Here is a 17,308-nt window from a genome sequence, read left to right on the forward strand (position 1 = left end):
GATACTAGAAATATGAAAACTGTCCTCAAATCAAAATGGAACTATGGAAAGCCTTTCGGTTTGTTTAACACCCACATACGTGCATTTTTAGATTACGTAGCTTCGGTAGGATACGTTGCCATATGCTGAATCGTACAACAACGAAGAGGAATTGAAATAGACGAACTGAGGAAATGAGGAGTGGTTAAAGAACCCCAGAAACGAGTAGAGAAGAACAAATCAGACAATTTTAATCAACTCCATGAACTAAATTTAATCAGCTACGTTCCCATTCAAATCCAAAGTTGACTGTCCCATAGCCATCATCATCAACAGATCAGACAATTTTCTCTACCTCCTGATTATGTTGAAATAATCAGCTCTTGTTCTTGAGACAAGAGTTACGATAGAATAGTACCATAAACTATTCACAATAAAAATATCCATCAACATTCATTCACTAAGAACTATTTACATAAGGAACGAATCTAGCATAGAAAAGAAACATGAACACTAACATGAACAGTACTATCCACCTAGGATATCTAAAACCGAACTAAAATAAAATAAAATCAATGGCTTATCAATTTCCTATACACAAGGAAAGATTCATCAAAGTTCTTAGAAAAATCAATCTTCTTCTTTGGCAACCAAGAAAAGATTGTCGGGTATCCTTTAGGCTTTCTCCATGGCGCATTCATTCTTCGCCAAGTTGTATTCATCCCTAGGGTCGAAATCTTTGTTGCCTCAATCCTATAATATTCTCTCACAAAATCCATTGCAAGTTTTTTGTAGGTTGGGACCACGTTGACCTTCCATAGTTGATGCAACACCTTTTTCCATTCAGATGGAAGAGTGTTGATCAAAACATTCATCTTCTCAAAGTCCGGCATACAATAACCGTTCCAAATGATTTTCTGTATCATCTCATTGACCTTGACCATGTGATCCTCCAGATTGCCATTTTCCCATTGATAGTTATCTAATTCAGCTCTCAACTCTGCAAGTTTTGCCTTCTGCTCAGGCGTCCTAGCCATAATGGGGGTTTGACATCTTCGTACCATCGTTCCTGCAACAAATGCAGAAAAAACTCAAAGGGTTACTTTTTAATCCATGATACAATATTGCAATAAACACATTCTGCCCCCTTTCAGCACCTTTTTTTTTTTTCGGTGGTCAACGCTGGTCAACGGTGGTCAACGGTATTCAATGCCGGTCAACGATCAACAAATGACCGGGTCAGGTCAACGGGTCAGCAGGGTCGGGTCACGAGTCAGCAACCGGGTCGGATCGGACCAAATCGATCATATCCGGCCTACCGGGCCGGGCCGGGCCGAGCCTTTCGGCCCAAAAAATATAACCAGCGTGGCTGACGTCAGTGTGACGTCAACCACGCCCACACGTGCATGCATGGCGCGTGCGGCGCATGTGCGCGGCGGTAACCGCTGCGCACGTGTGACGCACGTGCCGGCGTAGCCGCCGCTTGCGGCGGCGCGTGGAGGCGCGTCCGGCCTCCCCCGGCGGGGTGCCACCCGTCATTTTGCTCGTCTCGACGAGCACTACGATCCTATTCCATCAAAAATAAAATTTATCACACGAAATTTCGAGAAACGATCCCGAACAGTACGGTCGGGTGTTGGTTTTCATAACCGAGCGTTCGTTGGCACTGTTTCACGAATTCCGGCCATCAATCCGTGTAATAAGCATATTAAACAATCAGAAAACAAGAACACATGCTCTGATACCAATGTTGAGAAACACAATCTCGAAAACACATTCTAAAACGGAAACTCGAACTATCGAATAACACCGAAAACATATCCGGAAACGTGCCTAGTCGAAAAACTTGAATCACCGATCGTCTAAAGTATATCACCAAGAAGGACGTACCTTGTTTTTCACGGATTAAATGCTCCAATTGTAACACCGAGAGAGTACGATTCTTCGATTGTCGAGCGAGAGCCCTTTTTCCTTTTTGAGTGAGAGAGTTTCTTATTTTCTCTTAGAATGAACACACTACAATTGACAGAATGTACGTAACATGTCTGCCTCACAAATAACTACCTCACAAATAACTGCCTCGGCGGTTATTTCTCTCTCATGGGCTCTTTCAAGATTAATGGGCTGGGTTTGGCCCAACATGGGCGGCCCAATGATCACAAAACCCATCACGTAGAAATGCAATGCCTTCCAATTTAAGCTTCACAAACGGCACCTTCCGCGGTTTTGCCATCATTTTTCACTCAAAGTGAAGTTTCCGCACTAGCTTCCCATTTTAAATAAAATTTGGCATGCATCTGTCCACGGTAATCTGCAACTTCCACTTTCATTCCACCACCATTCTAAATCTAGGGCGAAAATCAGTATCAGGCTGATCCTTATTTCAGCCACAATATAGCTAAGTTGCAGGAAGTAAGTAGTGCAAAGGTGATCAGTTATGTATCCATAAGGTTCTTTACGCGAATAGATTATACAAGAGCTTCATGGTAGTGGCTTTGGGAGGACATTTCAGCAGGGATACAACCATGTCAATATGGTGTCAGAGCGAAAAAGGTCCTAACATACGATTAGGGTTTTCATTTCGACACGATAGATTGAAAGAGCAATTGCATTATGCCTTGGATCCTAACGAAGAGTTTTATCCTTTTTGTGAAGATTTTGCTCAAAGCCCAAAGCACCTCTGGACCTATCTTGGGTTAGAAGTATTTGGAAATGTAATTCCATCTATCCAAAGCTATTAAAAAATTTGCCAAACGTTACTTGAATTTGCCTAAAGAGCTTTAGAGCTCAAAGCCCCTTGGAAAAATGATTCCCAAACGTGCCCCATATCCTAAGAAATGGCAATTAATAAAGATTTAAAAGACTATTTGTCCAACGCCCGGCCGTTGGGTCGCCTTTGGAACACCTCTCTCTCATGCACGAGGGCAATCTCACTAATGGGGTCGCGAGCTTGAGTGCATCTCTATGTGCTAGATGGTGGTAGGGCACCATCAGTGACGACGGTGGGGCGCCTTCAGTGGCCGTGACTGACGCTGCTGTCGACCCATTGCCACAATGTTGGCTTGCAACCTTGGTCTAAGGTCGTGAGGTCGCGAGCTTGAGTGCATCTCTATGTGCTAGATGGTGGTAGGGCACCATCAATGACGACGGTGGGGCGCCTTTAGTGGCCGTGACTGACGCTGCTGTCGACCCATTGCCACAATGGTGGCTCGCAACCTTGGTCTAAGGTCGTGAGCTGCCATGGGCCGAAGGTCGCCCATGGCCGAGACCTCAATAAAATGACCTAAATAGGAGGTTGCCCATGGCCCGACGGAGGCTTCCAGTCTCGAATCGATGGCAATGCCACCGTCGCGCAACCTTGACCAAGGCCAGCTCATAGATAGAGGGGACTTGGTGGGGCGGAGGTAAGTTTGGCAGTGAGACAAGTCGTGTTAGATGCGGCGGCGGCGGTTGATTTGAGAAAATTGTCCAAAAAGTCCTAAACCTATTGCATTTTTGTCAATTCAGTCCTAAATCTTTTAAGTTTGTTAATTGAATCCTAAACTTTTACACTTCATGCCAATTGAGTCCATCTGGACAATTTTGACTGGAAACCGCTGACGTGAATGCTGGCTGGCCACGTGGCACTAACGTTGACATTTTAAAATAATATTTTAATAATATATTGACTTTTTTTATGGTTTTTTTCTTCTTCTTTTTTCCTTTTCTCTGTTTTTTTTTTTTTGGGTTTGGAGTTGGCCGGCGAGGGCCGGCTAACCCTTGCCGGCTCTAGGTGAGGGCGTCGCGGCCCTCACCGGCGTTGGGTGAGGGCCATGACACCCTCGCCGGCCAAAGTGAGGGCGCACACACCCTCGCCCAAATTCGGCGAGGGTCGCGACACCCTCGCTTTGGCCGGCGAGGGTCGGCCGGCCCTCACCTAGGGCCAGCGAGGGTCGGCCGGCCCTCACCTAGGGCCGGCGACTCTAAACCCAAAAATTTGACCAAAAAAAAACTCTAAACCCAAAAAAAAAAAACAAGGAAAAGGAAAAAAGAAGAAAAAAACCATAAAAAAATTCACAAAATTATTAAAATATTATTTAAAAATGTTCACATCAGTGCCACGTGGCCGACCGGTGTCCACGTCAGCGATTTCCGGCCAAAATTGGCCAGATGGACTCAATTGGCAAGAAGTGTAAATGTTTAGGACTCAATTGGCAAACTTAAAAGGTTTAAGACTGAATTGGCAAAAGTGTAATAGGTTTAGGACTTTATGGACAATTTTTGCGCCGATTTGGGTGTTTGCGTGGTCAAGATTTAGGGGTTTTGGGTGGGTGGCAATTAAGGACATGGATGGAATCATGTTTTTGTTTTGCAAGAAAATGACAATTTTGTCAGTAATTTCATATTAGTTAATGATGTGAAGGGGTTTTCAAAAGGGAAACTTGGAGCGTAAACTGGTTTTTTCAACAGCTTTCTAAATGTAGAGGATGTCAATTGAGTTAAAGGATCGGGGATGCAATACAGCTTACGTTGAAATAGCTTCGCCTTTCCTTTATTGCTAGTGCTACCAATACCGCGTCAGCGTTTTAAACACGCTTCCAAATTACAATTTTCGTGAAGGTGGTTTTCCCCCCAACATGGTTGACAAAACCAACCATTTTTGCCTCGAAACTTTGCACATTTGTGAAGGTGAATGATCTCGACATGACCCCATTCACGCGAATGTTGTTAAGTGTGTTCCGGCTGTGCTTAATTGTGTTCCTGTTGTACATGGATCAATCTGGATTGTACAACATAGTTAAATGCGCCGTTCGCAAGTAACCATTTCTACTCATAATCATACGTTTAGACATTTTTATTAATAAGTTCAACATATTAATGATGTCAACATGACAAGGTTGTCAATATCTAGATACGTTAATATATGTCCGGACACATTTTTACTAGGAACTACTCGATGGCTCATGTGCTACGTGATTGACGTCACATGCTTTAAAGTTTGTTGTGTGAAAAGGTCAAAGAATGAGGATCCTGTTCTTAAATCGAGAGAAAAGGTTAGTCTAGTTTGTCTGCAGGCCGCTCATAATGATTTGGCACAAAATTCGTCAGGTTAGACTTTGAACTATCGGGTTTGGGCCATGATGTCCTAGCCATGGTCTCGAGTCTGGCCCTCAAGATCCTGGATTCGGACATCGGGATTCCAGATCCGAATGACATGGCTCATCATGGTAGTGCTGGAGGTCATACTGGATTCCCAAAAATGAATTCATTTTCTACAAAAAAATTGTAAATTGTATTTTCAAAATATAAGCATACGGTTTCACTGATCATAAGAATATGTTCCCTTGGCTTATTATCTCAAGCGATGCTCGGAATGATTAGGTGTAAAGCGTCCACGGTTGGCCTTTTCAAGTCCGCCGTCAAACCCCAGGGCTCAGCCCTGGACAGGCGGGGGAAACTGCCAAGCTGGAGTACGGTAAGGGCAGAGGGAATTGTAGGTGGAGCGGCGAGACGCGGCCTGACCGAAAAACGAGGAAAACGGTCTTTCAACACTCGATGGTTTCCTGCTAAATGTACCTTGACTTTGAGGAGCTTAAATTGAGACAAACCAAATTCTAGAATGTGTTGACTGAGCTAATCCTTACAAAAACAGCAGGGTGCCAAATGTAATCATCACACTTATGAACAAAATTTAGACCCTGAAGTGGAGGGTTGACTATTGACCAAGCTGGGTCCAATCCCGCTGGCAGTGACATCGTTGTCATCTTTTGCCTTTTGTTCCTTCCTTCTGAATCGCATCCATCTGTCGAGCTGTCAGCAGAGCAGTCCCAACAAATCCGCAAAGATTATTGCCTTAATCTATTCCCATCATTCGTTAATCTTCCCCGCTTAATCAAATCCTTGATATCGACTTGGCTTACGTCGCCCATGAATCTAACACACCATGAATGCAACCACAGGGAAACAGAGGCGATGCATTGCGTATTTTAATTAAGAGTGGTTAATTATATCGATAGATGTCGCCGTCGGTGCGAACTCTACGTGTGAATTGAGGCGATAGCTAGCTTCATTGGTTCCGTGAATGATTGATCGATTTCCGAACCCGTGTTCGGCTTTGGTAAATTTCGGACCGGGATATCGAGAGCTCTCGCGATATTTGATTAGCTAGAGTGATATCGTATCATTTTTGTATATATTCCGATTCAATTAGCTTTAGGGTTAATACTACGAAAAACCCCAAACTGGTATACCACTGACAAATTTACCATAAATTAATTTTTTAGCCACCAAAAACTACAAAACTGGTACATTTGTGATAAATTTACAATCCGTTAAATTGGATTAATACTACGAAAAATCACAAATTGGTATACCTGTGACAAACGGAGGGTAAAACCCCAAACGGGTACATCTGTCAATTACTAAGTGTCATCCAACTTAGAAATTTAACGGTAAAATTTAACGGAAACTAGCAGAGGATCAAATTGTCACAGGTGCAGCTTTATATAGATTTGTAGGTTCTTTTGTTTGTGTTTTTCTTAAAGTTTTTTTTTATTGCTTCGCCAACTTTGTGGACTTTGTATTTAGGGTTTCTCTAACAAAAGCTCATACTTCATCATTTAATACTCACTCTTCCTCGTCAAATTCAAAGTATGTGCCGGCTTGGTCACGATGTGCTCATGAATGAGTTTTGATTAAATTAAATTCAACAAATTAGTTCGCTTAGGAGCGTATAATCATCGAGAGCGCGTTTTTTTTTCTAGGTTCCTCGACCATTATTATTTATTATATCATTTTAGATAGAAAGTGCCATCTTAAAAAATTACTATTATATCGAGACAGTGTCAAGCGATGCCATTTCGTGCTTTCTCGGCATAAGACTGTAAACGGATCTCTCCTGGACATTAGTAAATATGTTTCTTCATTTCCTGGTGAATTTCCTTAGATTGACATAATTAATAGTCTCATTCAGAAGGTAATTAAAAAAAATAAAATATATTCGTTTCCTCACTTTTTGCTTGTTGAATAGCCACTTATAATAATTACCATGAAAAATGGCCGTCGTTCACAAAATGTTTCCTTCACAAGACAATCCAAATATTTGTTAGAATATTTAAATATTAAATTATATCATGATTATTAGCTAAATTATTTAGACAAGTCGACAGCAACCTCATATTTTTCACTTGACATCAAATATATCGGGACATACCAATAAGTTGGAATATCTAATTTGTCTCCCAATTTGTAATCAAACTCCTCGGCTTAATTTCTCAATCTAGATTTAGGACTATGTATGGGTGGGAAATGTTAGAACTTATTTTCTTCGATAAATAGAAATGTTAAAACCTTTAAAATAATAAATCATGTTTCGATCTAATGGTTTCAATGGTAAAAGTCCAATTTTGATCTCCAAACTTACACGTTTTTTCCCCTTTTATTTTTCATATGTGTAATCGGGTCCTTGAACTTACGTAAATATTCTGATCGATTTCCTCAAATTCCACATCTGATCAATCGGAGCCGACACTCTGTCAAAGCCAGCAAGATCTAACACCGAGAAACTTTTTGTCATTGTACCTATGGAAAATCAACTAATGCGTGGGACTAAAGCTCTCCAGGAATGAAGATCACAATCATATGCACGATGAGATTTCAAGAATGTGAAGTCGGCCTGCACTAGGGCTCTCCACATAGTATTATTGTCGGCCTGACAGACACGTCAGCTCCAACAAGCTGAATTTGAAGTCGAAGAGACTTGATTAGAATAGTTAAGCGACACTTCGAGGACATGATTAGACAAATTAAAAGTTCCAGGACTTGATCGGAAGAATTTCATAAATTTGGGGGCCCGAAGTGGAGTTTTACCTGGTTTAAACTTTTATGTAAGTTGCCAATTATGTTAGAGTTGCCACATCATTAAACCCATGAAGTTCTTCCTGAGAAAAGCAGTTTCCTTCTAGTGATTATATATAACATCAGAAAGATGCTGCTGAGGAAGAAGGTGGATAATGGTGGAGTGGTTAGAAGTTGGTCTCCACTCTCCACAAAAGATAGATCGAAAGACTTAGTGCATTTGACGCTGGGAGAGGTTACAATTCAATTGCAATTACTATGCAAACTAAAATCAGCTACTCTTATGGTGATTGGCATACTTATGACTCATGTAGACTGATATTTTGAAAATTTCCCATACATGTAAATTGAATCGTAGCACGTATGACGAAGAGTTGTGGTATGAAATATAATGACAATTATAGTGGATATGATCTAAGTTAAACATTCATGATCAATCTTTGGTTTCTTGAACATCACATCTACAGACCGGAATTGGGAAAGAACCAACTAATGAAACCTTCAGTTCAGCTGGAGAGGAAGTAAAGATAGATTATGAATCCTATTAAATGCATGGTTTTACTTTGGATGGAAAGGTGAGAGTGTTTCAACATGCATTGAGAGAGATGAAACTTCTAAGACAACAACAGCTGCAATCTTAAAATTAATCTTACAATAGTCGCTACTTTCTTCGGAAAAATTCGGTTGTTGGAAACACACACAAAAAGCACCTCATTCTTTTGTGGCTCATCAAGAAAAATAACATTGAAATCAAAGGGCCTTGCCCGAAAATAAAGATAAGATCAAAGAGTGTGAAATCGAAATAGAGTAAACAAATAGAGAAACCACTAAGATTATCATGGTTCAAAACCAAGACTTTCATATACACTACGCAGAAGTTTTTCGAGATACAATCCTGGAATATATAGACATAAGTTTAGTTGAAAGGATTCGGTCAGTTGGAGAGTGAACAATGTCTCTCAGCTATAGGATTCACAGCAATGACAAGAGTACTGCGCAATTTCTTCCCTATGATCAGCACAACCCATTACTTAATGATGTATAAAAAGAGTGTTTTGAACATAATTCTTACGTAGCTAAAGCTGTAAGTTTTGTGAGTTTTCCAGCTGCCAACCACTCAGTTTTGGTCTTGAAAATCCAGACAATGTGCACAAACACAGCACCAGCACACGAACAAAGCATTAAAAGCAGGTCCAGGATTCATCAAGCAGTCACATAAACTTTGTACTAACTTCTAATACCAATTCAATCCTTACAAACTTGTTCTTGCCCAGAATAGGAGATAAAATCATGGAATAACCTAACATAACCAATTCATGTATCATGCATGCTTGTGTTGATCTCTCTCTCTTTCTCTCTCTCTCTCTCCGTCTCTCTATGTGCGCACATGTGGACAATAGCCACCCAAGGTTCAAGGAAAGGGTATCGTGTAAATAAGTCATCTCTTATCAACTCTATGTCTTGTTTTACTCACTATCTTCAAATTAGGTTTGTACCTGTGAGCGATTTTCTTTTCCCCAACCTATTTCCTGAACTACAAGATCTAGCTAGACAACCAAATCTCAGGCTTCTGTTCGCCACATCTGCACTGCATATTTTATAACTTTCCGTCTTAAGCTAGCTTCACATAGCAAGATAGAAGGTACATGATCATTAGCGAAAATCCGAACTCATTGTACCAAACATGTATAGTGTTCTAAAAGACAAAAAACAACAACCAATGTGTGAGGTAAATTAGCGAAAAGATAATTCCTCGTGGAGGAACCTAATCCTCCATCAGATTATAGCCCCACATACATATCATCTTGCAGACTAACAAAAGAGGGCAGAAAAGAAACAAAAGAAATTCAAATTCGTTATCAGATTTAAGATAAAAATAACATTTTGGCAGCCTAACAAGGGAAATATCAGCATATCTTAACTGAATTATATGCATAAACACACCAAATTTCATGTGGAATGTTGATAAATCGATGATCTTAAATGCATCTTAAGTTTACTTGTTTGGTTTGTCAATTATAACCAAAACCCAATTCCCCAACTAAAAGGCATGGAAAAAAAATTCACACAAACCATTATGATTAGGTACATGAGTTTCTTTACTTTCTATCTAACTGATTATTCCATCAAGCAAATTAGGGTTTCTCTATAAATTCAATGACATGTGACAGAAGGATCAAGTTTACAGAACAAAAGAAGATATCAATTCCATTGGGAACATAAATCTCGGAATTGATAAGCAATAGAAGGACAAAAAAGTACTAGCAGGAAATTCTCAAGAGGTGTGTGTAAGCTGATAGACAAAACAATCATACCTCTCTCAAGTAACTTCCCTGTGTCTGGTAACACAGTTTTAACGCCTCTCTGAAGCTTCTTCATCACAAAAAAGTTTTTCTCCCACACACACGTGTGATCATCAAACACTCGCTGATTGATATCGCGAAAGCGAAACGCCTCTTATTAATAACTTCATTCCAACTCCTCCTCCTCTTACATAAGAAACACCGAAAAGTTTTCGGGACGAATCCAAAAGCTGTACAGAGTGAGGCACTGAAATCATCGCAAAAGTCAGTATTTATACATACGTCTAATGTACTTAATTTTCTTTAAGGGTCGTGACCGAGTCGGAGCTCCAAGTCCAACCCATCATCTTCGGCTCCGGCCCGTGGTCTCTTCCCTTTGTTGTCATCTACCACATGTGACGGGCCGACTTGTAAGCTCCGCCCCCACTGCCACTCCTCTCCATCATAAGTACTCTCTTCGGATGGATTGCTCCGCACATAGAAGTGATTATTATCATTGTAATTTCTTCCATGTGGATCGGGCCTCGAGCCCCACACCAACGCCGGCAAGTACATGGGGTTGTGGACAGCGGATGGTTCTGGCAACCCGTAATAGTATGGAGGATAAGTTGATGTAGGGAGGAACGATCTGAGGGGCGTGTAGCTCTCGTCGGGGCTTATGCTCAGGATCGGAGAGAAGCCTGAGTTGTTCGAAGGCCTTGACTTGTTGGCTCTATCTTTCCTGTGGATGTTCATGTGGCCTCCCAGGGCCTGAGCGGTGGTGAAGCCTCGCTTGCAGAAGACGCAGCCATAGGACCTCGCCGCGCTCCCCATCTCGTCGCTGGTGGGGTCTAACCGGTCCGTGTCGTCGCTGGAGCTTTTCGAGTCGTCGAAGTGGCTGAATTCCATGGTGGGGGTTGAGATGATAGATGATGCTGAGTTGGTGGGCTTGAGTTGAGATCAGGCTAAAAGAGCTTGCTTAGAAGGGTCTTGTAATGAGAAAAGAGACAAGTAAAAGACATGGGAGGATTGCTTGTGTGAAGGAAGTGAAGGGTTCTTGTGTGTCGTTTGATTTAAAGAAGAGAAGTCAGAGAGAGAGAGAGAGAGAGAGAGAGAGAGAGAGAGAGAGAGAGAGAGAGAGATGTGGTTAGCCGGCTATGGTTGATGCCTTTTTTTCCCTAGCGGACAGTTGTTTTATATATCTAATTATTATCATCAACTTTTTCAAGTCCAAAGTTTGTCTCTCCATGTATGCTGTTGTAGCTATCAACCAGGGTTTTTTCCTTAACGCGGTCTTCTTTTGTCCTCTCTCTCTCTCTCTCTCTCTCTCTCTCTCTCTCTCTCTCTCTCTCTCTCTCTCTCTCTCTCTCTCAATGTATCTGAAACTACACACACTTGTATATTATTTTTTTATTCTGAATATGTTCTGAAAGTTGAAAATGTTGGAAACGTATTCATATTGTGGTTTTTTGCATCTTCTACTATACTTTGCCGACTGCTCGTGAGAAGAGAAGTTCACTGTTCTTCAGCTAGGTTGAAAACAAATCCCTCTTCTTTCTGGGTACTGCATTCTTAACATGCAAACTCATTTAATAAGACTTTACTATATCATTTAGCCCCTCGGTTTCACTTGGACCATAAGCATCTTTAAATTATTCTAGAAGCATGTTCAGTTCTTATGAATCCATATATAATTTATGCTCTATTTATTTCGACTTGGTCATTTGTTGGATTCTGAAGACTTCATCTTTCTCCCCTCCATTTCATATCAACTTCCACCCAGCCTCTCCTTTTAGTTAAATATTGCCGGCCTAATTATATATATTATTGGCCTTAAACTAGATATTCAATGATTAGTATAAGGGATACCACAATTCTAAGACACTTGACCAGCCCTATTTTAATTTTGTGCTAATATAAGATTTTTGACCAGATACTCGAAGATGGGCTGGAAAATACTCATTTAATTTATCACTAGTAACTACTCCTAAACTTTTAGTATTCGAATTCTTATACTTGTAGCATTATCACACTATTAACAAGTGCATACAACCAAAAGAAAAAAGAAACAATGTATTTAACTATATGTAATTCTTTCTCTCTCTAAAGACTTTCCATTTCCTTATTGGACTTTTATTGGGTCTACTGATGATATAAATAATAACTTACGCACACCATCGGATTATTAACACGTAGAATTCAATTACACAATTGGGTGAATGATTAAATTCAAACACACATGTCATTCACCCGATTGTGAATGTGTAAGTGTTTTATTACACTGACATTGAATCTAATAGTAACCCTTACTGAAAAAAGGGATGCACCTAGACGTTTTTTAATAGTTCAAGTATTTAGATCCAAATATTGACGGACTCAAACTCAATATGGATAAAGATCCTTTATTACCTTAAGGTGTACCCTGTTGCTGCTCTAATGATCTCAACCTTTTGATGTATTTGGTCATAACTTTCCTTTTTAATAATTTAGGAACACGAGCGTGGAGGCTTAGGTATATGAAGGCCGGTGGAATACCTTTCAAGCCCATGAACTATTTGAGTTCAAACGGTTGACATGTGTAGGTAGCCCCGATTTGGAGAGTTTGCACACAATTAGTGGAATTCGAATAAGTGATCTCTAGTTATTGAATTGTTAATCCCTTGATGTCCTAATCAACTATGTCAATCCCAAAGGGTTTCAATCACAAATTTCTAAAGAAAACATAGCTATGTGAACGGACGGTCGAGATGATTGGAACACCGTATGAGGATCCGATAGAGGCAGACGATTCTCATCCCTTGGACATCTTAATTTCGATTCTTCCTACTTTTGTTCTCGCCTCTCTATATTTAACTTCAACCATATCAGATTAGTTAAATGGTTCATCCTTTCTTTATTCTATCAATATTTAAGCTCAATCTTAACTTACCTGTATGGAACGGACCGACATGAGTCTCCTCCAAGTCATCAAATGTGTTTTTAAAAAGAATCAATTTTCACCTAGGAGGGTCGTGGTTGTCTTTTCTGTCGGCTACGTTCGTATTGCAAGACAGGTCAAGTGAGATAAGTCCTATTTCCACATCTAACTCCAACCTCGAATTCCGGGTTAAAGTGCTTCATGCTTTCACTTCCCATCAATATTTACGTTATCAAGGAGAAAAGTAACTTTTTTTCCTTTTAACTTGGGTGGCTTATCGCCGTCTTTTCCAACGGCATGATCATGTTTGAAGTACGACCAAATTTAGTGACCTTAAGGCGCTAATAATGATCCCTAAGTGAAGCTACTGAAAGTGCTTTAAATCACATTCACCTGAATCAAACGAATAGAGATGATTGGAACACTATAGGAGGATAAAACAGGACAAGGGACGCCCTAATTCCCATCAACATAATGCTATCAACACTAGAGTTCTCAAGCTATTTGAACGATTCCTTCCATACGCGTAATGTTCCCACCTCTAGTTTCAATCATTGTATCGGGTTAAAACGCTTCCCGCTTCTCCTATCGATGTCTAGGGTGAATGGATATATGCTTAATCTTGATTAACCTAGATGTACCGATCTGGGTCTCCTCCGCGTTGACGTAGGTGGCTCATGGCAGCCTTCTCGATGGGCAAGTTCACACGGTCAAATATGGTAAGCCACAAGGCGTTGGTTTTCGGCTACCATTCGGAAGCTCTCATCCAAGAAGTGCTTTGTTTATGAAGTGTAAAACAACCCTAAATAGCTGGTCGTCTCATCATGATGATGACTTGAGGACTTGGTTGTGATGAAGAGCTCCAAATTGAAATTTAGCTGGAGAGCTTTCTTATCAAAGAAATGTATAAATTTTTTTTTTGATTTGAGGAAAAGGTGCAGGAACCTTCCTTGACGATACAAAACGAGGAGGAACAGTGTGTGTTTGGAGCTTGCAGTTGTCCTCACACACAAAGGCCCCTTTTGCATGATGCATGTGCATCTATCTCCAATCGACACACACACACATATGACGAGCGGCAAAAGTTATGAGGTCCTATTTGGTGATGAATTCATTGACATGATGTGCCGATAGCTCCCGCGCCCTTTGTTCCTGGTTTTAAATGTCCTTTTGCTCATAGTTGTACAAAATCCTTCCAAGCTTTCTTTTTTTTTTCTAAAGAAATTTCTTCCAAAAAATTGTACAACATTTAAATTTCAAATCACGCACCCTTTTAATAGCTTAAACTTTTTGAGTAATTGGCTATAGTCCTGCATAGCAAAATGTCCCAAATTCAAATTATTTCAAGCCCCTTTACCTCTCTTATTATATATTTCCACGGTTTAATCTTAGGCTAAAATTTAACCTAGTAATTGGCAGTGATCCCATGAAATTTACACTTACGAAGAGATTGTTAAAAACATTGGTGCATAGAAATGGACGAATGAAATATCTATCATATAAATGGTCTTTATATAGGTTTCTTTTTTCCTAAGAGAAACTCCTTGATGCTTAAATTAGTCGAAAATAATTAACAAGAGGGAGTATTTTAATGTTAAGAATGATATAGGGAGATTGCTGGCTTGATAAGTAGGTAGTCATTAGTCTTCAGGTCTTAGACCCCCATCAAGATCTAATTTCTCCTGTTTACACGACCAAATTTCAGGCTTTTTTTTACTTACGAGGCTCAACTATAGTCGGTAAATTTAACCCTTATTAGTTTCTATTGGAGAGAATAACACAAACGGTCTCTAAAATTGTTCTATGTCATCCTTAAACTTATAATTTATTCAGTGTGGTTTCTGAACTATTAGTAAATGCTAAATCTAGTTTCTAAAATATATGAAAATGTTTTATGCGAACTTTCCGTTAATTCAAGTTGGCGGAATCTTTTGATATAGCTTTTAATTCGTTAAGTTTAAAATGGTGTACTACAAAACGAAAAAGTTACACGTGGATTACCCAAATAAGATGTTCATTTCAAATTAGGATATTATAATCCATGTCATCAAATAATGATGGACATGTTAACACCTTAATCTCTTTTTTTTCTTTTTAAAGTAGATGGAAAAAATGATGGACATGTTGACTCATCATTTTTAGAAATCCAACTCAACATCTAATGATCAACCTCATCAAATAACATCTGATTTGTCTTTTGAGCAAACGGAGGACTATATTGAACATTTATTAATAGTTCAGGAATCAAACTGGACAAAGTAAAAGTCCAGGGTTGACATTGCACAATAAACTAAAGTTTAAGGACCATTTATGTTATTCTCACTTTCTATTAACCAGTTTTTACGTGCTTTTACAATTTTATGTAAGTAGAAGCACCTATTTCTCACATGTCATCGATTTATATTATGATCATATTTTCCTACTTCAAAAAGAAATTTCCTTTAATCAGTCTTCTAATCGGTAGCTTATAAACATGGACATCATCTATATTTATACTTAAGTCATATTTGCATATAGGTGATGTTCGTAACCATAACTTGCAGCCCTCTAAGTAGAAGCATGATTGGAGAAAAATATAGTCCGTTCCATTGTCTACGAAAAGAAAAATTCTTGCATCAGCAGCGTGTACGGGAAATAATTTTTGACTCTCCATGTTAATCACTCTTAAGTGGTTTAAGTGTCTACGTTATGATCATCTATCTTAATGTCAATCATTTTTTTATTAGGAAATAATTTTTAATGGTACAATACATTGATTATAATCACAATTATACTGAAAAAATAATACGTTTCTATTCTTGGGAATAATCACCATCAGTACTGTTTATGTAAAAAGAAAAACTTTTTGCATAGAAGATAGGGCTAATACCATGAAAATCCCCAAATTGATATACATGTGACAAATTTATCCCAAACTAATTTTTTAACCACAGAAAACCCCAAACTGGTACACTTGTTACAAATTTACCATGAACTAATTTTTTTACCACAAAAAATCCTAAATTACTACACATGTGACAAATTCACCCTCCGTTGAATTTAACCGTTAAATTGCAAAGTTGGATGACACGTGGAAGTTGACGGGTGTACCGGTTTGGAGTTTTACTCCTTTGTTTATCACATGTTTACCAATTTGTGATTTTTGGTGGTATTAATTTAATTTAACGGAGGGTAAATTTGTTACAAGTGTACCAATTTGGGGTTTTTCATGGTATTAACCCTAAAAGATATGATGATACCGCAAGGTGTGCACCAAGAGAGGAGCTGGCACGAGAGCGATTGTTTATTTGCTTATGTGGGAGTAGGTTAATTTAAGTGTATTAGGCAGTTCGAACGTGGCTAAGAATCACAATCACGCCCTTAAATTTAGCTTATATTCCCTAATCACATACAGAAATTGCTGATTCACCTTCGACCTAATAACCAACACGTGCTACATAATTAAATTGATTTTAGACAAAAATGGCCTTAAATTTATGTCCCCCTTATCTCCAAATGGTCCGAGAAGAAGAGAAGGAGGCATGAATCACCCCTTTTGAATAAAAAATTCTTCATGAATTCATTTTTGGAAGATTTTTTGTCTCGAGGGATGAAGTTTTATTCGTCGAATGCTTGGTGATGTGTGCAATGATGGGTTCGAGTTTTCGTGTTGTTATCGTTGATTTTTGACCGATTCAAAAGGGTTACGCGTTCGGTTGCCAAAGCCCATCGCAAAAATACTCTTCCCCCCTAGCCGGTTGTCTTTTCCTCCTAGCCCCTATGGAATATTCTGCGTTCTGAGACTCATTTAGTTTGTACGTTGATGAATGAAAATGTTTCCTTTCGACCCAAAAAAAAAAAAAAAAAACGGGCCGTGGAGAAAACAATAAAAAAATAGAACAAAAATGGCTACACATGATAAAGCATGGACAAGAGGTGGAAGAGAGAGAGAGAGACAACAAGCATATGCACGACAACAACGTAAGTGCTTGCGAGCTGATTGCTCGTCTCTACCGAATCACTCGTCCTCTACTTGGATCTCTCCTTAACCTTATTCATGGCGTGATTTCATCAACTTTGTTGCCTTACTAACTAATAAAGTTTTGCTGTCCAGTCGAAATGGATCTTCCCGCGAGGCACGAGCAACGTGATGTAAGTTGATGATGATTGTGGCTATAATTAAAAATCCCCTAGCGATGCCGGCTTCGGAGCGAGGAAAATCTTCGAATCTCGAAAGCATCCGTATAATAAGTTTCGGGCTTTGGATTGTTGCGGCAATAGGGAAATTGCCTAGCTAAGCTGGTACAACAATTGG

General features: G+C 39.5%; 1 protein-coding gene across 1 annotated transcript; it reads right to left on the bottom strand.

Moving 5' to 3' along the window:
- Positions 1–10,246: 10,246 nt before the first annotated feature.
- LOC115677524 (zinc finger protein JAGGED-like) lies at positions 10,247–11,251 on the bottom strand. Its single transcript, XM_030600704.2, has one exon. The coding sequence runs from the start codon at positions 11,004–11,006 to the stop codon at positions 10,422–10,424; it is 585 nt and encodes a 194-aa protein (XP_030456564.1). The 5' UTR covers positions 11,007–11,251; the 3' UTR covers positions 10,247–10,421.
- Between the last annotated feature and the right edge of the window lie 6,057 nt (positions 11,252–17,308).

Source organism: Syzygium oleosum, unplaced genomic scaffold (assembly GCF_021117445.2).
Source record: "Syzygium oleosum isolate NSW1041296 unplaced genomic scaffold, Sole_v2.1 Sole_v2.30, whole genome shotgun sequence".
NCBI lineage: Eukaryota > Viridiplantae > Streptophyta > Magnoliopsida > Myrtales > Myrtaceae > Syzygium > Syzygium oleosum.

What these genes read in the sequence shown, in the direction of transcription:
- LOC115677524 (XM_030600704.2), bottom strand. Translation starts at nt 11,006, where the DNA reads ATGGAATTCAGCCACTTCGACGACTCGAAAAGCTCCAGCGACGACACG.